We start from the raw sequence: 24,915 nt of genomic DNA on the forward strand, positions 1-24,915 counted from the left end.
AAAATCCCTCTATAGGCCAGACCCTGTTAACTCCCAGGGACTGATCAGGTTATTTTAATCCTTGATCTCCTACAGGGTGGAATCTGGGTGTGGCTGTGCTCCTTGCCTGGGGGCTGGGGGGAGGAGTCTCACTCTCTGGAGAGAATGTCTGCCCCAGACCTGGGCTCGGCGGTGTCTCAGCACTCAATTCGCTGCCACCTCTCCCGGCCCCCCTTCTCTCCTCAGTCACTTCCCAGATTCCACTCCTCCGCACACTCTCCCTCTCTTCAGCACAGGTGAGTGTCTGTATCCGAAATGTCCCATGAACAGGATTCAGTGAAAACAAACAAACAAACGCTGGCCGCGGAAACGGGAAAGGCTTGGTTTCTGTAAGCTTCTTCTCTTACCGGGACTGCATGGTCTGGTCAGCTCTTCAGGCTGCCCCCTTTAGGCTCAGTCCTCTGTGATCACAGAACCCAGCTCTCAATTCCCCCCGGTGGTGCCAGGACTCCCGCGGTTCTCCTTTCCCCTGTCAGGGGCTGTGCCTGTCCCAAGGGATGCGGCTGTCTGCCACGTGGTCTCCCTCTGACTCTCTGGGTGCAGAGGTCTGGCAAACTTTCCTGCCCAAATCCCTGGTTTTTTTTACCTTTCCAGGGGAGTTCTGCTCTTCCTGGCTGCAAATCATCTCACCAGCTGAGCAATTTCGCCAATTCGGGGTGGATGTTACTAGTTTCAGCTGCTCACTCCATTTGCTCCGGGACACGACCTGGGACGTGTCTGCCTATACCGCCGCCATCTTGCTCCTCTCACCTGGGAATCTTTTTAAAATCCTGATTTCTGGGCCTCATCCTCCGGAAATTCTGTTTCTTTGTTACTAATGTTGTGCCCCACCCCATAACAAAGAAACAGAATTTCCGGAGGATGAGAGCCAGAAATCAGGATTTTAAAAAGATTCCCAGGTGATTCTAATGTGCAGCCAAGGTTGAGAACCACTGGTCTAAGGGAAAACAGGTTAATGCCCTGAGTAAATAGTCAGCTATTGCATGCTTTAAATATTCTTGCAAGCATACCAATTGAAAACCGCTGCTGTATATTAGTTTCAAGTGCACAGCTTAGTGGTTAGACATTTATATAACTTATAAGATGACCCCCCCCCCCAATAAGCTTAGTGCCCCCTCTGACTCTGAGGCTGGTTGTGAGGTGGGAGAGGGGCGGGGGCTGAGCCCTATTTCCCAGTCCTGAGATGCTGCTCTTGTGGAGGGAGTACATTGCTGGCCTGGTGGGAGCTGGGCATTCTGGCCTGGGCACTGCTGCTCTCTGGGCCTGGTCTGCCCACCTGCAAAATGTGGGCTCGGGGCTACATTGGAAGCTCCTCAACAGCTTTGGCCACTGTCCTGGTGTCTGTCCTTGAGGAAGGATTCAAAACTCAGCAGGGAAAATGAGGACAATGAAGACAATGTAGGAGTTGTTTCATTTAGCCAACTTTATAAGTGGTGTACAACTTTTTAGTAGTATAATGGTCATAAAGTGGGGTTTGTGGGGGTTTTGGGAAATGATAGTGATGGTTCAGGTAACAGCCTTCTTTCTTTCTTTTAATGCCTTTTCTGGCACCTATGGTGACGATCAGTTTTGCTCCTGTTGTTGAAATTGCACAGGTTCTTGAACTTGTTCCAGTGAGTAACAAGTTCTTAGTTCTTTACCCAAACACTACCTTATCTCATTACCTGCCTTTTCCTGTGGCTTAAAAGCTGTCGCTTTACAAAATATTTTTAAAACTAGCTGGTGCCCTAGCTGTAGTTATTCACATCTTCGTGGGTGATGGAAGGGAGAGGTGCTCTGAGATGATAGGCACCCATTGTGCCTCCTGTTTTTGTTATGGGGAGAAGAGTGGAAGCAGCACGTCAATAAGAATCACCTGCTGCCATCTCACAAATGATGTGCAGCTGGGTTCCCCGCCCCCCTTCCTCTGCTGCTTTTGTGGTGGAGGAGGGCTCTGGGCAGGAGAGCAGGGATGTTGTTCTGAAGGGGTTGAGCTGTTACAAAGTCAGTGCAGCCCGTGCCGCGCAGGTTTTTGCTGAAGAGCAGTCTTTAGGAATTTGCTTGAGAAGGTGCTTTCTCTCCTGACTCCCTGAGCATGGAGGGAGTGGGGATAATGAGGAGAACCCATGGCATAGCCACTCCGGAAAATACCCATTTTCATGTCTTTGGTGAGATATTACAAAGGTAAGTTGAATGCATTACTTTTTAAATATATATATATATATATCTTTCAAATAATTGTTTATGACTCGCTAGTCAACATTTTCAGGATTGCTACGGGGGTTCAGAAATCTCCAGAGGTTATCTTATCAGTCCTACAGGTAACTAGGTAACTGAGTCCTAAGTACTGAGGCAGCTTCAGTCAGTCAAGCGGCGAGAGCTCTGGGCTGATTCTCTAACTTAATGCAGCACTTTGCACTTGTAGTTGGGGGCACAGAGATGAGGAGAGAGACCCGGCTACTTTGCCCCAAAGTCTGTAGAACTGTCTCCCCCTGGTTCAACACTGGCAGCTGTTCCCTGTGTCCTGCCCTCAGCGGGGTTTTCTCATGCCAGCTTGGTAAAGAACTGTTTGCAAACTCTGATCCAATTTTAGGGTTTACACAAATTTGGGGAATAATGACCTGATGTAAAATAATATCTCAAATTCATATCCTTTCTTTCAACCTATAAATGGGTTCAAAACATGTTTCTCTACCTATTTAATCTAGAGATTCCAATAGTTGAGGAAAAGGAGGGTGAATATTAAACAAAATGCTAGCATTTCAGAACCTCTTCTCTGTCAGGGTTGTCAAATCTATGGGGGTATTGACTCCTTGTTCTATCCCAGAAGCCCACCCACGTGGGCCTCCCCTGTGGACTCTTCTCAGACAGTTGACCCGGGTCACCAGGAGGACGAGTAACTGCTGTTTCCAACTTCATTGTTCCTTCAGGGCCACCACTTGGACGTGCAGGGCAACAGGCTTATATGCATCCAGGAATTATTAGCAACACTGATTTCAGTCAAAGCCAGTGGATGAGCAATAGGACTACAGAATTCCTGGGCTCTCTCAAGAATGCAGTCTCATTACCCTGTGTATATGGAATTCCAGTTTCTTATCTCATTCCCTGCCTTTTCCTATGGCACAGATCCCTTTTAAGCTTTTTACTGCGTGTCCCCTAGATGAGCTACCTAGACAGACCATGATTGCTTCACCTCTGACACGATTTACTTCATTTGCAATCTCGGATTAGATTTTATTAGATTGAGCTGTTTCCCAAGGTAACCAGAAGTAATAGGTTAAGATGCTGATTCCTGGTGCTAATAGGTCCACTTCCAACTGATTTTTTGTTTCACCTGACTTTTCTGCGCTGGCAGGAATGCAAAATGCTCCTCCGCTCTGCCATCCCTTCCCCCATCTGTCCATAAGGACTCATTGGCTGTGCATTTAAAAAAATACAGTAACTTCATTATCATCTCTTTAATAAACCTTGGCACTTTTCTTTCTTGTGAATAACCAATATCACTCAACATTTCCCCAGATTTACACCTGTCTTTCCAAATGTATCACCCTGTATAAAAGGAATCTGTCCCTTGCAGCGGTTCTCAACCTGTGGGTCATGACCCACAGGGGTTGCCTAAATACATCCTGCATATCAGATATTTACATTATGATTCATAACAGTAGCAACGTTACAGTTATGAAGTAGCAACGAAAATAATTTTATGGTTGGGGGTCACCACAACATGAGGAACTGTATTAAAGGGTCACGGCATTAGGAAGGTTGAGAACCACTGCTTTAAGGTAACCGATTTCCCTTGGTCAACAGCTATATTGTACCGGGCTGTCCTTTATTTAAAAAGCATTCAATAGTCCTCATGTTGTACATTACATCCCTATACTTATTTATCTTATCACTGGAAGCCTGTACCTTTTAACAACCTTCACACAATACCCCCACTCCCTACCCTTCCCTTCATTTGTACTCCACATGAAAGTGATATCACATAGTCTTTGTCCAACTGATTTCATTTAGCGTAATGCCCTCAAGGCTCATTAGTCTTGTTGCAAATGGCAGGATTTCCTTCTTTTTCATGGCTGGAGAGTTTCCCATTGTAAAGATAAACCACTGTTTGTTTATCTGCTCATCTGTTGACAGAAAACTGTTTCCATGTCTTGACTATTTATTATAAATGAACATGGGGGTGAAGATATCTCTTCGACGTAATGTTTTCATTTCCTTTGGATTAATACCCAGAAGTAGAATTGTTGGCTCATATGCTGGTTCTATTTTTAATTTTTTGAGGAGTCTCCATATCATTTTTCATGGTGGCTCTCCAGTTTACATTCCCATCAACAGTCCACAAGGGTTACTTTTTCTCACATCCTCACCAGTATTTGTTATATCTTATCTTTGTTTTAGCAGCCATTCTAACAGGCCTGAAATGATATCTCATTGTGGTCTTGATTTGTATTTCCCAAATGATTACTAATGTAGAGCATCTTTTTATGTACTTCTTGGCCATTTGTTTGTCTTCTTTGGAAAAAATCTTTATTCAGGTCCTTTGCTCATTTTTTTAATTATTACTTGGGGTTCTTTTGCTACTGAGTTATATGAGTTTTTTATATATAGTTTGTATATTTAACCCCTTATCATATATATGATTTCCAAATATTTTTCCCATTCTGCAGGTTGCCTTTTCATTTTATTGATTGTTTCTTTTTGCTGTGCAGAACCTTTTATATTGGATGTTGTCCCACTTATTTATTTGGTTGCTTTTGCTTTAGGTGTCATAGCCAAAAAATTATTGCCAAAACCCATGTGAAAAGGAGCCTTTTCCCTATGTTTCCTTCTAAGAGTTTTATGACTTCAGTCAGGTCTTACATTCAAGTCTTTAATTCAATTTGAGTTAATTTTTGTGAGTGGTAAAGGTCTAGTTTCATTCTTTACATGTGACTATTCAATTTTCCCAGCACCGTTTATTAAAGAGACTGTCTTTTCTCCATTGGGTATTCTTGGCTCTCTTGTCAAATATTAGTTGACTGTATATGTGTGGGTTTATTCCTGGACTCTCAATTCTCTTCCATTGATCTATATGTCTGTTTTTATGCCAATATCATACTGTTTTGATTACTATAGCTTTATAATATATAGGAAGTCCTCAGTTTACGTCAGACTCGATGTATGTCGTCTCATGGTTACCTCACCATCTCCCATTTATTTATAAAAAAAAAAAAGTTCTGTCATTTCTACATATGTACATATGTGCTTTATGTTTTTTATTATTTATTTACCATAAGTAAAGGTCAGGAATTGTTCTCTTTTAATTTTTTTTTACTGTTCCACTTCATTACTCCTGTGTATGTGCTCCATGTGAATGACATAGGTGCTTATGTAGGTGGGTTTAGACTTACGGCGAAAATTGGGTTACGTTGCGCCATAGGAACAGATCTCTGATGTAACCCAAGGACCTACTGTAGCTTGAAATCAGGAGAGGGAAAAAATAGACTAAGGAGAGAGGGAGGAGGGTCAAACAAAAAATATAATCGAGTTCATCTTCTTCCTTATAGCCCACATGGGTAGATTTGTTTGTATGCAATACGGCTCAACAGCAATTTTATGATTCAAAAAAAAAAACCCCAAAAAAACTCCTATTTTATTATCTCCAGCATGAACAGTGAAAGTGATTTTTTTTTCCTAGAAATAATAGAGACCTTGTCTGAATTTTCAGGTCAAGCTACTCTGAACTTTCAGATGTTAAACACGTTGCAGGAAATATTCATTATATTTTTACGTTGGGTAGAAGGAAATGATTGGACAAAGCTCTTGGTCTTCACTCTTTGTGGCTGCTGCTCCACTATTTCGTCAGAGGTCTGCTTAGTATGGGTGGTTCAAATAGAAACTAGAACAGTGACTCTAAAACAAGTCTGGCTGACTGGGTCCTTTTATGTAAAGACTGAACTTGGCAAGATAAGGGGGGTGGGGGGGTGTAGGGAGATAAGAAAATAATTACTTCACCTCTTTCCAAAGTATACTTGTCATCAAGGTGTCATTAATGCCCTGACAAATGCCTCCTGCCAATTTGCTCTTTTCAAAGGCACCATAATAAGAAACATCAGAGCTGGCTGGGTGGTTTCCCTGTGGCATCTATGTTCAAAGAAAAGCACAGAAAAACAGTGACCCCATGTTCAGTCTGGAGGCATCCCAGCAGCCATCTTTGTTCCCTCAATGGAGATTATTTACCCACCTGTTTCAGAATCAGTGTTTGTAAAATCCAAGCCCTAATGGGAACCTTCAAAAATTGTTTAACTCATTTCCTAAACACCATGGATTGGGAGAGAGGAGAAGGAAAATGGTTGCACATATCTGTCCTTTTCATAGATCAGAAACTCTTATTTTTAAAGACTAGAAAGGCAGAAGATTGCTTAGTGATCCTCAGTCATGCATTCAGGGGTTAAGTCTGCACCCTCCAGGGCCTCTTACTTCTCATGGCTTTAAGGGCTCACAGGAAATGATGAACTCAGAAGTACCTCTACTATCCCTAATTCATGTGAAGATCCCAGATTTTACTTACCCCCTGGGCCAACCTGTGTGAAAGAGATTTTCCTGGGAGGGAATTCCTCATAGCTGTGCAGAGTCTTTCTGAAGATGAGGCTTATGACCCAGACGTTATGCTTTCCTAAATCAGTCTCTGGCCTTTTATCCTTTTGTCCTGAAATCCTTCCATATGACTGTGAAATTAATAACATGAACAAAAATGAGATTGCCAAATCTTCTCAGGAGAATAAAATCATTCTGGATGCCTCCAAGAAGGTGGATTGGCTGAATTCAATGAATTAGAAACCCTGAGAAGAGGCGGGGAAGGGGGGGCTTCAGTCATGGGCAGGTGGATTACTTGGTTTTGCCTATTTTCCCTTCTTAAAAATGAAAGACAAAAGGAGAAGAGAGAAGAGCCTGTCTCCATATACAGTTTTTGGAGCACTCCCTACGTCGGTCCTGTGATATGTGGTGATGGGGAGTGGGCATGCTGAGGGTGTGGGAGGCAGGCTCCCTGGAGTCAAGATCACCCCGCTGACCTTGCAGCGAGAGCACAGCAGCAGAGGAAGCAGTGATTGCCATAGGCCCTCTGCCAACCCGATTTAGCCTTTTCTCTTGGGGGTCCCATTGTGCTTTGCAGCCTCTGATATGGGGGCCCTTCTTTTCAGTAAGGCAACCTGGGAGACTGCCATGATCACTGAAATTGGAGAAGTGGACTGTCAGTTCCCACACCTTCCTCCTCTTTTTCTGAACGTCATTAAAATTCTATTTCATAATTTTAATATTTAACATTATCCCAAGAGGCCCATGGAGGATGCCAAGAACGAGGCCTCCTTTCAAGTGCATTTATCCTAAGGGTCTGTACCTTCCTGGTTGGACTGCCCCAAACCCTTTCAGGGGATTTCGTCCTGATGACAGAGCCTTCTGTGGCCAATGACTCGGGAATCTCTGATTAAGAGATTTAGATCCGTATTAACCATCCCATTGCATGTAGAACATCAAGATATCAAATTTTAAAAAAGATTCCTTATACTTGTATAGTGTTTTTATGTCCCAGGGTGGGGGCCCCAGGAAAAGCTGGACTTGGTTACTACCCAGCTGAAGAGTAGGGTATTTGATCCAGCAAAGGTGGTGAAGACAAGGGTTTTATGTCCTGTGTTGGGTTTTTCAGGATTTCACATGTAGGGAGGGCGTTAGGAGGGCAGGAATGTGCTTACTGAGTTTCTGTTGTCATGGTCTCTGGTTCTAACTCCAGATCACAAGCGGGACTAATCAGTGCATGTGTCCTCCTACTCCTGGACTACACTTTCTAAACGCCAGTGTGCTGCTCTAACTGTTATTAAAGAGGCAGTATCGTCCCTGTTACCCTGAGTTTACAGTCCAAGACCTGTTTGGAAAATGCCCCAGCAGTTCCTTGGGTGTCATTTGAGCGGACAGTCCCATCTGTTTACCCTGCCGAGAAAAGTGACGTGACTGAGTGTGGGGTCTTGGGAGTTTGGCCCGAAGGGGTTGATGGCCTGTAGTAGCAGGGAGAAGTGCAATCTGGTGGCTGGGAAGGCAGCCTTGGGAAGCATGGAACAGTGTAAAAACCAAGTCTCTAGGAACAAGGATGGGATCCCCGATGAAGGTCCACCAAGGGTGGTCAGAAGAGCCAGGATATTCGGGATACAAGCAGGAGTGATTCCCTGTGGCAAGCTATTTTTTTTTCCTGTGGAGTCTGAAACTGGGCCTGAGGGAACTAGGAGAGCGTCACAGGTATCTTTGATAAAAGCTGCCTTTGGGGGGTTTCCGTTCAACACTCTGTAGTCAGTGCCTGAAAGCAGGCAGGCTTGCTATGCATCGGCCCATTTTTCAAGTAGGAAAAGTCATTTATTAAGGATTCTAGCAAATTAATCACATCTTGAGCAACTAAAGTTGTAACCAATAGACAAAACACTTTTATAGAACTCCATTTCTTTAAATACATGCAGCTTGTTGCTGCCCTCCATACACACATACTTTTTGTTAAAATGATAATATGGCAATAGTGTTAAAACAAAAATTCAGAAAAACAAAAGTCCAGTGGTTCTGCAACAAACCAAATGGCTATATTCATTTTCATAAGTTTTCTGGTCATTGCTGGATAAATAAAATTGTTAAGGGCATTTTGCATTCTGCCTTTTTCCCAGTGGTTTATGGTAAACACTGTCTGTGTTTCCATTCGCTCCTTAATGGTCGTTAATGGTCACAGGATAGAACATCCTGAAGAAGCCTGTGATTTACTAGATAATATTTTTTCTTTCAGATATTTAGGTTCTTTCCAAGTTTCTTTTTGTCCCTATTATAATGCTCTTACCACAACTGTATGTACACTTTTATTGTTTTGCTTCTCTTGAATTATTCCTATAAATAGAATTATCACAGCAAAGATTATGGTCTTCACATGGCTCTTTCATGCATCCTGATGTTGCTTTGCAAAAGGGTTTTGCTCAGTGCCAACTTATATTTGATCACACTGGCTAGGTTGCAACTCTCACAGTATTAGGGTCTTCCCCCATTTTTTCAAATTCAGATGATGTAAAATGATATACCAAAATTGCTTGAATTGTCGTTCCTTTCGTTTTATCTTCTTGGAGGTAATAAAATCTCTTCCATATGTTTTAATTTTATTCCTGATATGAATTTCTTACTCCTATCCTTTTTCTATTTCTTTATGATGCTTGTTTTTCTTCTACATTTCAATGAGATGTTACCTCTTTTGTCAAAATGATACAAAGAATGTCTGTAGTCTATTAAATGTTGATGTTTCCATTGTTTTGAAGTCTTGTCATCTTGGCATTATCCGTCTTTTGTTTCCTTCCAGTGCCTCTGTATTTCAAAGCATGGATAAGTATTAGGTCTGTAAAGGGATGTGGACTATTGATTACATGCTAGTTGCTTTAGAATTTAATTTTTAAATGAAGTATTTAACTCTATTATCTATCCAGAATCTATCTTTCATATTTCTTGTGGATCTTACTGAATGCTTTTCTGATTTGCTATCCACATATCTGTGCTTAATAACCGTGCCATTCTCCCCATTATACTAAAAATCTCCTTTATTGTATGCTACATTTTAGGTTGGTTTATGAACTGCCTATACTGTGCTACGTTCTTCTTTTTGAACCATTACCAAAATGAATTAGTTTTGCTAATTAGTTTTACTATTTATATTTCCAGTTAATTTTATAGCAGCTTGTTTCCAAAATACCCTCTTGGAATTTTTATTAAAACCACATTAAATCTATACGTTAAATTTAGGAGAACAAGCATTTACAAACATTACTAGTATTCTCATTCTGTAACAGTGAGAATGTCACCAAATCTAACTTCATTTTATAGCATAAAGATTTGTAGTTTTAAAGATTTAGCTTGGGTTCACTTTAAAGGTCTAGCTCATCATCTAAGTAAATTCCTAAAAAAAAAGAGTAATATCTTGTAGCAATCATGAATGGAATCTTTCATTATGTTTTCTAACTGAAAACACTGGGTTACTTGCTTTTTCCCCTGCCTATTCAATGTTATTTGGCTGGGGTTTTTTGTTTGTTTGTTTGGGTTTGTTGTTGTTGTTGTTGTTGTTGTTGTTGTTGTTGTGTTGTTTATTTTTTTTACTTAAATGGCGTAATTCTCATTTACTTGTCACTTGTGTCAAAGTAAACCTCCTGGGCAAATATAAAGGGCCTCTAGCATGGGTAGGGAATGTTATTCTGTGACTTTCCAGAAAGGCTTCTTTCTATCCTTGATAACCTAACAGAGTGGAACTGAAGTGGGGTCAGGAAGGAAAGGAAAATGCAAGCGCGTATGCACATCCAGAAAATGATGTTATGCCCCCCAAACCGCCTGAGAGGGTGGCCCTGGCAGCCTTCCTAGGTTATGACACATTCAGCAAGGGGCCTTCTAGAACCTGGGGCCTCCAAAGTGGGATTTGGGGTTTCCGACTACAAAAGAAGGCAGTTTCGAGATCTAACAGTCTTGAAACATGCATGAGTGTATGCCTGGAGAGAAGCGAAGTTCTCCCTCCTCTTTGTTGCTATAATAGGTTCATCTTACCAGGAGGCAGTGTCCTCCGGGAATCACCAAAAGAAATGTCAGTGATGGAATTAATTTTGAAATTACTGGTGAGATGATTGAATTAATGATCTAGTGGAATGTTTTTCCTCTGGACATGGCATCAAGGCACGTCATCAGCTTTGCCCTGCCCCACCCCTGTCCTGTGAGGTGGTACTACTGCATGTTCTCCTCCTGCCAGTGGCTGCAGCCAAAGTTGCTGCTGGCAGAGACAGGACGGCCATCCCAATAAAGTCTCCTGGTCTTGAGTCTGGATCCTCCTTGTGAATAGATCCATGCAGTCTTTGTTCCTAGAATCTTATTCCAGAAATTAGCACTAAATGGTGAAAAGAGTACAATTTGTAGTTAGACCCAAATTCAAATCCAAGCTCACAAGATGACCATGGGAAAGTTTCTCTTTTCCCATTTGTAAAAGGGATACAAAAAGACCAATTATTATTTACTCCTTTAGGAAAAATGAATATGAAATGTGAAAAAGAGTGCCTCCTGTTGCCAGGCACTGATGAAAGTGATGTTGATGTGGTTCATGTAGGGAGGGTAGATACACATCCAAAATAACATATGGATTCATATCGGCTAATAATAAATGCCATGAGAAGGAGTGATGAGAGAAGACTTCTCTAATGAGATATCTGAGCACAGGACTGAAAGAAGGCTGGGAATGAGCCATGAGAATATTGAGGAAGAGCATTCCAGGCCACGGGGAACACATGTGCAGGGCCTGCAGTGGAGTGTGCCTGGTAAGTGAGGAAGTCAGAGATGTGGAGGGAACCAGATCCAGTAGGTTACAGGGACAGCCCCAGAGGCCAGACCCAGCCTATGGTCTGTTGATGTATAGAACCTCTAGGTAAAGGTGGCTTTTACATTTTGAATAAATTGTTTAAAATAAAGAAGACTATAAGAGAAACCATATGTATTCTGCTAAGCCTAAAATATTTACTATCTGGTTTCTTTTTTTCTTTTTTAATATTCTGTTGTACGTATTTTAATTAAATGTATTGGGGGTGACATTGGTTAATAAGATTGTATGGGTTTAAAGTGTACAATTATATGACACATTATCTGTACATTGCATTGTGTGTTCACCACCCAAACTCAAATCATCTTCCATCACCGTATATTTAACCCCCTTTACCCTTTACTAGTCTCTCACACACATGTCCTCTCTCGCTCTCTGCTAACCACCATACTGTTGTCTGTGTCTATGAGTTTTTGTTTTTCTTGTTTGTTCATTTGTTGCTTTTACTTTTATATCCCACATATGAGTGAAATCATGTGGTTCTTAACTTTGTCTGAATCAGCATGATATTCTCAAGATCCATTCATGCTGTCACAAATGGCATTATTTCATCTTTTCTTAGGGCTGAGTAGTATTCCATTTGTATAGGTACCACATCTTTATACAATCCTCTATCACAGGACACTGGTTGTTTCCCTATCTTGACCACCATGAATAATGCTGCAGTGAACATGGGGTACATGTATCTTTTGCAAAAAAATTTTTCAAAATTTTCAGGTAGATACCCAGAAGAGGGCTTGCTCCATCATATTGTAACTCTATTCTTAATTTTTGAGGAACCTCCATAGTCTTTACCATAGTGGCTGTACCAGTTATGTTCCCACCTTTTTCTTCACAACTTCTGCAACACTTGTTATTACTTGTCTTGTTGATAATAGCCATTCTAACAGGTGTGGGGTGATATCTTATTCTAGTTTTGATTTACATTTCCCTAGTAGCTAGTGAGGTTGTGCATCTTTTCATGTATCTGTTGGCCATTTGTATATGTTCTTGGGAGCCAAAAACATACAATGGAGAAAAGAAAGCCTCTTCAATAAATGGTGCTGGGAAAAGTAGAAAGCCACATGCAAAAGAATGAAACTAGACCGCTGTTTCTAATTTTTGTCCCCATGTACAGAAAATTAACTCAAAATAGAGCATAGACCTGATACTATCTGGTCTTTTACATGAATATTTGCCAACTCCTGATCCAATGCCCTGGAGGCTATGGTGAAAGGAAGTCAGAGGTTGGGGGTTGAGCAAGAAAGTAACATAATGTGATCAATGGTCTTTAAAGGACTCTCTGACTGCCTGCCATATTAACACAGAATAGAAAAGGGAGATTACAGCAGGAAGCAGCGTTAGGAGCTGTGATGATAGTCTAGGTGAGAGAGGCAGCACTGGACTAGACTGGAAGCAGTGGGGTACCGAGTAGTTGGATACAAAATATCTTTTGAAGGTGGCACCACAGGGGCTTTGGAATGACTATGGAGTATGATGCCAGCAAGAGAGGAGTAAAGGATGACTCCAAGATTTTTTATCTCCATTCTCTCCTTATGCTCTCATGGAAACTGCATGAGTGAATGATCTTTTCTGCCCCTAGGGTTTAACGCCCCAGTTTCCCATCATTTTGCAGTCAGGGTTATCTCCCTGAGGTATAGTTTTGATGGTGACACTGACCAGTGTCCCCTTGGCTATTGAACAGTCATCATAGCCCACCCAGCATCTGTGTCCTGACTCATTTCCAGCTGTTTTCTTCCATTGACCTCAACACTGATCAGTGAAACAAGTGTCTGCTTGTCCCCATGTGCACTTCATACTTTCCACCTCCAGGTCTTCACCCATGTGGGTTCCTCTTTCTTACCATCGTTACATGTCAACAGTCCTGTCAGGATGTTATGGTTTACCTTTTCCATAAAGCTATTCCTTACCACACTCTTTATCCTCCTGGTCTGTCCCAATGCTCTGTGTCTTTAACTCTTTTAACAGACATGTTGTTTCTATTCATAACAATTTTTTTATGCACAGTCTTATCTCCCCTACCAGACTATACAGAAGGAGACAATGGAACATATGGCTAAATTCCTGGTCTTTGTTAAATCCTAGTCCTGCGCTTGGAACCTGTACAACTTTAAGTACATTACTTCATCTCTTTAAGCCTCAGTTTGTGTTGCTGTAAAATGGAGATAATTACCATAGTTACTTCACAGCACTAATTAAGAAGATAAAATGAGTTGATTCATGTACAACACTTGGTGTAATTCTGTGCCTGCTGTATAATTAGGGCTCATTTAATTCCAGCAATGATGCGAATTCCCCTTCATTGTGGAGCTGAGGAAGTATTTTGCATCCTGTCTTCCAGGTGCTTTGTACACCCATTTTGTACACAGTAGGCTAATGAATATGTTACGAAAAGCCGGGAGAAATGAGCTCAAGTTCTGGAGTTAACTTTGAGTGCAGTTCCCACCATGCCCATCTGTATGACATGCACCAAGATGCCCTCTTTGAGGTTCAGATTCCTCACACGTGAAGTGGGAAACCATTTCTAACTGGGAGGGTTATAAGAATGAGCTGTGATGGTACATAAGGCACCTGAGGCGTAATGTGTGCCCAACAGTAGCTCTCACAGGAGGAGAAGGAGGAGGAGGAGGAGAAAGAGAAAGAGGAGGGAGGTCAAAGCTCCTGCAGAGGAAACCCCTCCACGTCTAGCATGAAGCTTGGTCTTTCCTTAAAGCAGCAGTTCTCAGTGTGGTCGCCAGACCAGCAGCATCAGTGTCCTGTCCCCTGCAATGGGTTAGAAATGCAGGTTCTCAGGCCCCACCCCAGGCCTGATGGAACAAATGCTGTGGAATGGAGTCAGCAGCCTCTGCTTTAACCAGCGATGTGCACCTGTGGCTGAGAATGTGGCCCTAATAGAGGGAGGAGCTGGGCTGGGAGAATGCTCCAGGACTGTAATGTCCCCTTCAATCCCAGTGGGGGAGTGACGTCTCTCAGTGTCTTTTCTCTTGTCACCGTAATAAAGGACTTGAGGGCCAGAGAAGGGGAGGAGCATGGGCTCTTTAGTGCCACTTTTTGGGGTCAGCAATGTTTGGCTCTTTACTTATGATTACACACAGACTTGGTAGAAATGAAAGATGGACTGGAAGAAGGTGTGACCCATGGTCAACACTAGGAAATGTGATTTAATCTGTAGTTCAGTTTGAGACATGAGACTCCTTTGGGAGCATACACCTACAACATAAGCCATCATGACCTCTCAGTTAACTTGTGATAATACAAATGTACAGTGAAAATATAGGTTGGATGGACAAGATGTAAAAATTTAATATGACTGATTTTAACAGAAGCTGTTAATACATTTGTAAAAACAGCAGCTAAGGTTATTGCAAATGATTTCAAGCAATTTGGAAATATTGTGAAGAAGAACATTTAATTCCTCCACAGTATATTATTTATATATATATATATATATATATATATATATATATAGAGAGAGAGAGAGAGAGAGAGAGAGAGAGAGAGAGAGTGTTACATATAGTTATCCACTTTTTTAAAACAAGATACTACATTTATGTTTTTCTCTTTTCTTTAGGCTTATTGTATGACATGAAAAATCATCTCTTTGATGGAGTGATTCTGTTCATCCAAGTTGAGTTGAATTAAAATCACTCCAGGTTTTATTATCCAACCTCTGCCTTCTCTCCATGCCCCCGGCTTTCCCCTGTTGCTTGTGGCTCTGATAGAGGATAGATGCAGGAGAAGTACAGAATCTCAGACCAGGTCCCTGGGCTGTGAACCTGTAGCTCCGAATAAAATGTGGTGCATAAAAGATGCCCTTGAAAATGTTATAATTTCTCTATATGATTAATTTTAATCATAAGCTTTGGATTCTCTTTGTGTGTCTGTATATTTGGGGATGGGGGGGGTTGCAAATATTTTTTCCTAAAAGGGGTATGTGATCAAAATAATTGGATCATATCTGAGGTAGGTTAACATGACAGAAAGATTTGGGTAAAAGATTGAAAATGTTGATGCCAAAATATTCTAGAATTTTCTGTAGATTTCAGTTTTCGATGTTATCTAGAAATGATAGTTTTGTTTCATATCATGTACTCAGTTGAAATGGTTATATGTGGATCCGACTAAGGAAAAAGGTAGGAAGCGACACAGTGGCTTTCTGGAGGGCTGCCTCTTCTCTCGTGCCTCCTGCTCCAACAGTCAAAGTGAAGTTACCTGGTGAGGCAGCCAAGGTACCACGATGGTCCCTCGACTGAAGGATCTATTTCTGCAGAATTTTCCCTTTTAAAGCCTCGATGTCCAAGCTATCTCTTGTTGGTGAGATTTGGGTAAATAGGACCATTTAAGTGAGTGGGCAAAAGGCACAAGAGCTGTGAAGGGAAAAGACCACCAGGCACAGAATGTGCCCACCCACCTGCCCCAAGCTGCCTTTCTATGGCTAGCCTGTAGTTACATCACATTTGTTTCTCTCTCTCACTCTGAATGCTTCTGAGAAGTTTCAAAGGAAGGTAAGGAGTGCCTATCTCATCGCCATGCTGCTCCGGTAGAACAGCCCTGCGTCTCTGCTGATGCCAGGCAGGGGCCCTTTTGGAAGAGAGGTTTGGCCTGTCATACCCTCTCCCAAGGATGTTGCATGACCATGGTCATGAGTCTTCTCCCCCGCACCCCACCCCCACCCATAGGCTGGCCACTCTCTTCTAGAATGAATTTCTTGGGAGCTTTGCAATGTGTCTTTTCCTTGTAGTTTGTCTTAAAGGATTCTTGTGCTTCTTTGCTTTGCGAGAGGCCACAATGGCCCGTGCTGACACTGTCCCTCTCCTTCCCCACCAGGCAGCACAAGGAGGGGGCCACAGGACCCTGCTCTATGGCCACGCGATCCTCCTGCGGCACTCTTTCAGCGGAATGGTAAGCACAGCTGGGTGTTCGCTTTCACCATCCAGGAGGAGGGGAAGGATAAAGAGGGGGAAAGTACAGGAAGCCAGCAAGTGTCTGGGTCAAATTAACAGCAGAGGTCACATTGTTGTCTTGGCATTGCCTTCGTACAGCTTACCTCAGTTTGCACTTCTATATTTCATTTGCATAATGTCTGACCCTCTTTTTCCCCACTCCATGAGGGAAAGGACCATGTCTTTATTTAACTAAACCTAATCCCACCAAGTACAGTACTTTGACATACTAGATTCTCAGTAAAGATTTGCTTCATTGATCAAATAAACTATGGGGTAACTGACTTCTGGAGTATATAAGGGTAACCAGCAGAGGTGGAAAATCCACCAAATGAAATTTTTGTGAAATCTTTCCTCTTTTACTAGCTAAAGGACATGGGTTGACATCCACTGCCTTCAGTGCTGGGAGAGTTTAAAGATATTATGTAAATCCAGAGGCAAGAGAAAGCTGGCCAGGCTATAGCTAATTAGGGATCTAGACCCCCAAATTATCCTGAATGGTGAAAATGTATGTAACTTGAAAATTTTTTCCAAGTTTTAAATAAATTTGTAAATGCCAGACATTGTAGATCTTTGGCAGGGAGTTAAGGAAACTAGTGTGATCTCAATCAACTATAATCTGTGCCAACTCGAGTCACATTCACTCCCAGTCGCTGCCTGTGGCATCCTCACTAGCTATCTGTGGAAGGAAGATTTGTCTTCTTTCTCTGTTCTAATGGAAGCTGTTAAATTCATTCAAGACTTCACTTTCACACATTTACACCTGCAGCACACCGCAAAGTTCATCTCGAAGCTTAAACTATCAAATTGGCAGCGGGAGCAGCAGCTGCCTCTTAAATAATGCATTCATTGCAGCATTTCTTTCCCTGAGCACTGGTAAAAAGTTGACCTTTTCAGCTTGAACGTTCATCTGTTGTAGTCCTTCGTGGCAAAGGACAGAGAACAAAAATGACCAAATGCAAGGTTGTCCAAACAGGAGATGGGGACATTTAGAGAGTGGGGAAACTTTGTACCCAGACAATCTCTAGGACTAAGAGGTGATGATTTTTCTTTCAGAACCCGGTGCTTATCCATAAGGGACAATAAAACCTTAATACCTCTCTTTTTCTACCTACATACAACAATCAAAACCTCAAACAGCACACTTTCCCTGGCCTTAAAAACTCAGGCTAACATTGTGGTAGAGATATGAAGGCCCATGTTATTTATCATTAGATTTACTGCCCTTCCAGAAAATCCCACTCACGGTTCACATAAACGCTACACTGCTCCTTTACGAGCAGCTCTGAGAACAGAGCCTGTGAAACACGCCTCCATACAGTGTGGTGACTCTTCATCTCCTGCCTGCAGAGACCTAGGAGTAGAACCCAGAAAGCACTTTCCAAGTGCATGTCTGCCTCCCAGGCTAATCCTAAGGTCAGCCGCTGGGCCTGTCAATAGAGGAAATGGGGAACAGGCCAGGGTTTTGTTTGTTTGTTTTTCCTTTTATTAAGTTATTTTTAAAATCATTGTTAAGTTTTGCATGCCCATGTAGTTTTATACTTGGAAAAATATAGACATTATTTGAGATGTTTTAAAGTTCGCAGAATATTTGAAAAACGGGAAATAAAAAGCAGTGAAGGAATCATCATGGTCTGTGCCTCTGTCCAGAGATAACTTCTGCTGTCAGTTTCCTTTAGCCTGCTTGCTAGGCATTTCAATTTTGCATATATGTTAACCCTACAAATATGCTATTTTGTATTTGTTCCATGCTGTTACACAGTCTTGATAAAAGCAATTAATGGCAACATAATAGACCATAAAAGGAAATACCAAATTTGATCAATCCTTCCATTACTGTTGGTCATTTATGTTCCATTTATATTGTTTCCAGTGTAAAGGTTTCTCAGAGTGTCTTTGAACTAAAGCATACGTAATATGTCAAACTTATCTCTACAACATATAGTCACATAAGCTAAGTCACAGGGTCACCAGACAAGAACATCTTTGAGGTTTTAAATATATTGTAAATGTGTATTTCAAAAGTATTATAATAATGAACAAGGTAAGCCCTTTTTACAGTAGCTTAATGTTGACATTGACAACTGCGAGCCAACTAGCGTTGAGATGCCAAGACCTGATGAAGAGTATGACTTCACGAGCATCTGTCTTGCTTCACAGTATCTAACATGTTTGACTACATCAAGATCCCAGACAGATAAACTTGCCTTTGATGTAGGCCTACGGGAACATGCCACAGGTGAGTCCACATTCCCATATCTCCTGCTCAGTGGGGTCTCGGGAAGGATACGGAATATGTTACTCACTTGGGATTCCAAAGCAACTAACCACTAGGGTCAAGAAATAGGTCTGATAAAATTTTGGAGAATGATGAAGAATGCCTGATGGAAACATAGGAACTAAGACTAAGAGAACACGATGCTTTAAGCACCATCTGTCAGCCTCAAAGAAAAACAGCTTTATAGGGTTAAGTACTGAAAATAAATAGTGAAGTTATTCCTGATGAGGACCAATGGCAACAACTGCTAAAAGCACAGATAGCACAATAAGGCTTCAATGATGTAGTAGAGGGTTCAGATCAAAGGAGGAGTCCCATTTTATTCTGCTGTGAACCAGCTATTTCTACAGAAATGTTCTCAAATGTTAGTCAGTGACATGGCCATCATGGTTTTTATCATTCCAGTGCATCAACTTTATTATCATTTACTTTATATTTTCTTTAAATTTTTACTTTTATACTTACAATTTTAGAACTGCTTGCCATAAAAAATAAATATAATGAAAAGAAACTCATGTCATTAAATGAAGCATTGTTGTCAAATATTAGAAAAGTGTTCATGATATAGAAGTTCCAAATTTAAACGTTTTTCTTTTTTAAATAGAAGGTTTAAAGAAGTAATAAAGATAATATAAAGTTCTCACTATATGATTTAATGTTGCTTAATTGTTTTTTACCATCAGCAATATACATCATATACTTATTTTTAGTTTAGTCACAATATTGACAGTCAAGGTAACTATAGTTATTTATTTATATTACAGTTATAGTATCAAAGAAAGGTCTGACTTGCTGTGGGTTATTCCAAAGACCAATGGAGCAGTGGATAGGAGTTGAAAGGAAGTATATTTCACGTCAGTGAAGGAAACCACTTTCTAATACCTACAATTATTCAGTGGAGGAGCAGCTGGCCTTGGCATGTAGTGTGCTCCCTGCGGCTGGAAACATTCATGGGCAATCTGAGCATCTGCCAAGGGCATTACATATGGAATTTCTGCTCAGTTTAGAAGTTAGGCTATGTACCAATCCGGATTCTTGGTTGAAAACAGCAGAAACTGATTCAGGCTATCTCAAGCAGAATGAGAATTTACTGGAAAAATGTTGGGTAGAACCCGCCCTAACGCTGAAGCCCCAGTCTTGGAAAGGGGCAGGAACAAAGAGAGACCAGGGAGGAGAAACAGCCTAGGTCCCATGGCAGAAAGACTCTTCCTGGATGCAATCTTTAACATCATAACATTTTCCCCAAAGGAGGAGGAAGAGATCATTGTTAGGTAGCCAAAGAACAAAAGTCCATGTGAATGTTCTAAAACTGTCAGTTCAGAAGGGATGATGCAGATTGTCTGATTTTGCAAATGATGTAGATAAAAACTCTGGAGTTTAAACCATGTGTAACTGCTGTTTCTGTATCAGACACAGTGGTGTCTAAGAATGCTTGAGGAGAAACCCTTGCTCTCCTCCTATTTGTACAAAGCAAAAAAGTGGGCCTGCCTCAGCTCATTATATTTTTCCCCGAAAATAAGAATATATTTGAGTTTGATTTAAGGTTGCTTTGTCTTCAGCTAAAGTGTTATTCTTAAAATACACCTTCCTCTAAGTATCTGTCAACATTCTCTGAAAATTTTAAATTGAGTGAAGTACCACATTCTGAATGGAAGTTGGCCTTTAATATAAGCCAGCTGTCAGTCTTGGAGCACGTCATCAGAAAAGTTATGAGATCACTCTATTTACATCAATAAAATGACTTTAGACTTTTTCAGAGTTGGGAAGAAAGTGAGAAAAACTTTCTATTCATGTGTTCAGAAAATCTATTTTTTTAAATATTAGAGCCTCCAATAAAAATAGAGGGAAGTTGCAGCAGATATTACCCTGAAAATTCCTAAAAACAGATATGGTATGAATTCTGCTGACAGATGAACACATGAGCCAACCCACGTTCAAGTTGGCTGATCAGAAGCTGAGTTTGGCAGAAGACAGGTGGAAAAGAGTTGACCAGGTGTTCACGAAAACCTAGAGCCTTTTAAAATAATTTATTTTACCTCTCTCACCCAAATCCATTTCAAACTCATCCTTGAAGAAGGCCAGCTTGGTAGGTGTGAGGGAGAAGGGGAATTCATGTACAGCGCAGATAAATTTGTGTTGCCTGGGGAGGGACTTCTCATTTCAGGAGGAGATTCACTCAGAATCCAACAGAGTGCCATTCTGTTTCCTGCCAGGTCATTCTCTGAATGCACCTTTGGTTCAGAAACTTCTTCTGAGTTGAAAACAAGTAAATGCTCAATAGTTCAGTTTAATCTCTAGGAGAATGTGAGGAGAAGTTTGGAGGCAGTTTCTTGAACAATTCTAGAATTCTCACTACGTGGAGGATATTAAATAATTTGACTTAGTTAAAATAACTTGTGATCATTTTCCCCTTGGTTTTCCCTTGGTTTTGATTACTGAGTTCTTTCTTTATTCCTTTTAAGGGTTTTTGTTGTTGTTTGTTTTTAGCATTTAGACATAATTGTAGAATTAGACTTAGGAGAAAATAAATATGAAAAAAAAACACAGTACTTTTAGTGTTTTCCTTTTTTGTATTTTAGGGTCATCACCAGGCCCATATCCTATTGATTCTGGGAACAGCCCTGACCACTGAGCTGTTCCCAGGAGAGGGCAGGAGAACGAGTATACTCTTTGCCCATGTGCCTACTTAAAACCTACTTTATCCTAAATGCCCTTGGTGGCCCAGAGTACAGAATAGATACAAGTATCACATTTCCCTGCAAATGTAGAGGTCAACCTCTTTTGTCATGAAATTTTAAATTTAATCAAAGTAATATCTACACATAGTTTAAAGAAATAAAGAGTCCTCCTATGCCCATTGAAAAAATCAGTCTCCTGCCCCACCCATCTCTGTTTTGGATTCCTGCCTCTTTCTGGGGCATCTGCTTTCAGTTCCTCCGGTATTGGTTAGCATTTGTTTATGAATAACACTAGAGGCCCAGTGCACAAAATTCGTGCACTCATGGGGGGTACCTGAGCCTGGCCTGTGCCCTCTCACAGTCCAGGAGCCCTCGGGGGATGTCCAACTGATGGATTGGGAGCAGGCCTAATCCCGCAGTTGGACATCCTTAGCGCTGCCGTGGAGGTGGGAGAGGCTCTTGCCACCGCCGATGCACTAGCCAGCTGTGAGCCTGGCTTTTGGCTGAGTGGCACTCCCCATGTGGGAGTGCACTGACCACCAGGAGATAGCTCCTGCATTAAGCATCTGCCCCTTGGTGGTCAGTGCGCATCATAGTAACTGGTCCTTCCACCGTTTAGACAATTTGCAGATTAGTCTTTTATGCCTGCAGGATTGCGCCAAAACCAGCTCTTCGAAATCCCCAAGGGTTCCGGATTGCAAGAGCGCACAGGCCAGGCCGAGGGACCCCACTGGTGCACAATTGGGGCTGGGGAGACATGCGGGACATTGGCCAGCTGAGGAGGGACCGCGGGAGGGCTCCAGGGTGAGTCCAGACCATCTTGCTCAGTCCTGATCGGCTAGACCCCAGCAGCAAGCTATCCTACTGGTCAAAGTGTCTACCCCCTGGTGGTCAGTGAACATCATAGCGACCAGTTTGCTGGTCAACTGTCCCCTGGTGATCAGTGCATGTCATAGTGAGTGGTTGAGAGACCTTAGCATATCATTAGCATATTACACTTTGATTGGTTGAATGGACGACTGAACACTTAGCATATTAGGCTTTTATTATGAATAACATAATATACTACTTAGTTATTCTTTCCAGATTAGGTATTATTTATTGATGGTTCCAAATGAATAATAAAAAAACAACTCTTACCTTCCACTCTTTCCTGTCTTCTTCCTACACTCCCTATATACTTATTCACATGTAACTCCCTTATCAACATTAACTACTTATATTGCTGTAACTGTGACTTTTATTTGTAAATGAAACTCATTATATACTATGCTCAGTTCACTTTTTTATTTTTGAGTTTTCTGGTAGTTAATAATTATCTTATTTGTTTGTTTTATTTTCTGTGGCCCAATCATTCATACATTTCTAAACTATTCCATAGAACTGACACTCTCCCCTGGTTAGATTCCATCTCATTCCATCATCCAGAGAATTCCCTTTGCCTCTTTCCTAGATTCCATATTTACAGGAGTGCCTGTTTTTCTCCCTCCTGGTTAAAGCCCATTATCTAGTAGCTTTTACAGAAAAGATTCATGGGAGGTCAGTTGCCATCTAAAGTTTCTTAATTTCAGCTTCACAAGTAATTCATAGTATTTTACATTGGAAATTTTATTTTTCTCAGCACCCCAAAGGTTTTTGTCTATTTTCTCCTAGTTTATGGTCTGGCTATTAATTTCTAATCCTTTGTGTGTGACCTGTTTATATTTTGGGGGGGGGGGGGGCATTTGGATCTTCTCTTTTGCCCTGAGGTCAGAAATGCCACAATGGTCTGGCTGCACATGGGATCCTTTCTGTTCTAAGTCTCACAGGAATGAACCCTGGTGTGGGTCTCTCTTCTCCACGGAGCTAGGCACTTCCTAGGCCATTCCAATCTGAAAATGCTTCTCTTTCAGCTCTGGGAACATTTTAACAGTATTTCTTTGTCAATTTCCTTCCTTTTCTCTGTTCTTGTTTCCTGTATCCTGGAAATTCTCTAGAATGGTTTTCTAATTTTATTTTATTTCCTATTTCTGTTTTTCTTCATTCTTTTTTGAGGGAGAATTGTTCCACTTGATCCTATAATCCCCTATTTCTCTCTTTTTCAGGATCAGAGAAGTTTTTCTCTAACGGGAGCCTTCATGGATACAGTCATTGTTGCTTCATTAATGTACTTTTTCTTATCTCTCTGAAATTATTATTATGAGATTTTTAAAAAAGTTTTTTGGCTGCCTGTAATCTTTGTTTTTTTCCAAGTCCCTTTCCCCCTTTTTGTTTTGCTCCTGTCATTCATTTCAGCCTTTCCTCAGATGCCTTTGTCTCCATTCAGGTTTAGATCAGGGCAGTAAAAGCTGACTGGAAGCTCAGAGTGTGTGGCTGTTACATGCCATCCCTTAAACCTCACCTCAGGTAATCCAGATGGGACTGGGGCACATACCTGGAGGCACCCAGACAGCAGTATCTTTTATATTGGGGATTAGGCTTCTTTAAAGAGTAATCCTAAATTTGTGGGGGTTGGGGGGGTGTTCAGCATCACAACTAGCTGAGGGTTGGAGTTTAGGGACAGAGGCAAAGAGAAGGGCGCTGGGGATTGCTAATCAGGACATGGAATTTTAGTTATTCTTTCTCTTCAGTATTCTTTACTTCCTTGTTTCATAGCCTGGTGTTTCCCAAACCAGACCTCTAATGGTTTGTCATTACATGGATTGAGCTTCCAGTCTTCTGTGGGTGGAGGAAGAAGAGTTACCCATCGGGCTGTACAGGACAGAAAAAAAGGATGCAGGGGGTTAAATGTTCCTTTAAAACTTTCAGCCAGTCCTCCTGTTTTCAACCCCCTTTTCTACTGTTGCCTTCACAGTAACAGTTACCTCCAATTTTAGAGACTTTCTGGAGAATATGCAACAGGAATGGCCTTATTTATTAAGATTGGCTTTCCACCCATTTTCTTCCCCAAAGACTTGAGTTTTAGTTTTCTCTTGGCTAAACACCATCTATCTGCTTTCTTTTAATCAAAATGTCAATTTCTCTTTGTTGCTGTCAACTTCACACCTATCTTTGTTCCTGTATATCTAGGCCTTTCGAAAGTCTCTCATCATTCCCAGTAGAAATACTGATGTTTTAGTAGAATGTATGGAGATATGGGGCAAAGATAAAAGTCTGTAAGTGATCAATCATTCAATAAAGTCAATTCTTAAAGCAAAGATTTGTAAGTGCCTGTGAAGAAAGCATTTTTCTATATGTATTTAAAATACTCAGGATCCTGTAGCTTCTGGCCTGTCTGTCTCTAGAGGAAATTAGAATGATAGATTTGGCAAAAGCAGACATGGGGTTGACTGGAATGCTTACAGTTAAATAGAAATTGAGGTCTGGAGGGGGGGCGAGGAGAGAGATTGTGTGTTTCCCTCATCAGGGAAAACGGTGAGGGACATAATTAGAGACAATGGCTTCTATGAAGCAATGACTAACTCGAGGAGTCTCTATGTAGGAGAAGCCTGTTGGTGGACCATTCATCCCGCTTCCAAACAGAGGTCCGAGGGAGAAAAAGTTCGAATTGGAGATGACCTCATCCTTGTCAGCGTGTCCTCTGAAAGATACCTTGTAAGTACCTCCTAACACAGGCAT

At 41.4% G+C, this 24,915-nt stretch overlaps 1 protein-coding gene across 1 annotated transcript in view; it reads left to right on the top strand.

Annotated features, from left to right (window-relative positions):
* Window positions 1-24,915, top strand: part of RYR3 (ryanodine receptor 3) — a 548,626-nt gene that overhangs the window by 219,643 nt on the left and 304,068 nt on the right. The window contains exons 4-6 of the mRNA XM_081108039.1: window positions 16,247-16,321; window positions 18,523-18,601; window positions 24,779-24,891. Of these exons, the coding sequence (XP_080964165.1) occupies window positions 16,247-16,321; window positions 18,523-18,601; window positions 24,779-24,891 (267 nt within the window). The remainder of the gene's footprint in view (window positions 1-16,246; window positions 16,322-18,522; window positions 18,602-24,778; window positions 24,892-24,915) is intronic.

The sequence above is a fragment of the Myotis nattereri genome (assembly GCF_964212035.1).
Source record: "Myotis nattereri genome assembly, chromosome: 1".
Taxonomy (NCBI): domain Eukaryota; kingdom Metazoa; phylum Chordata; class Mammalia; order Chiroptera; family Vespertilionidae; genus Myotis; species Myotis nattereri.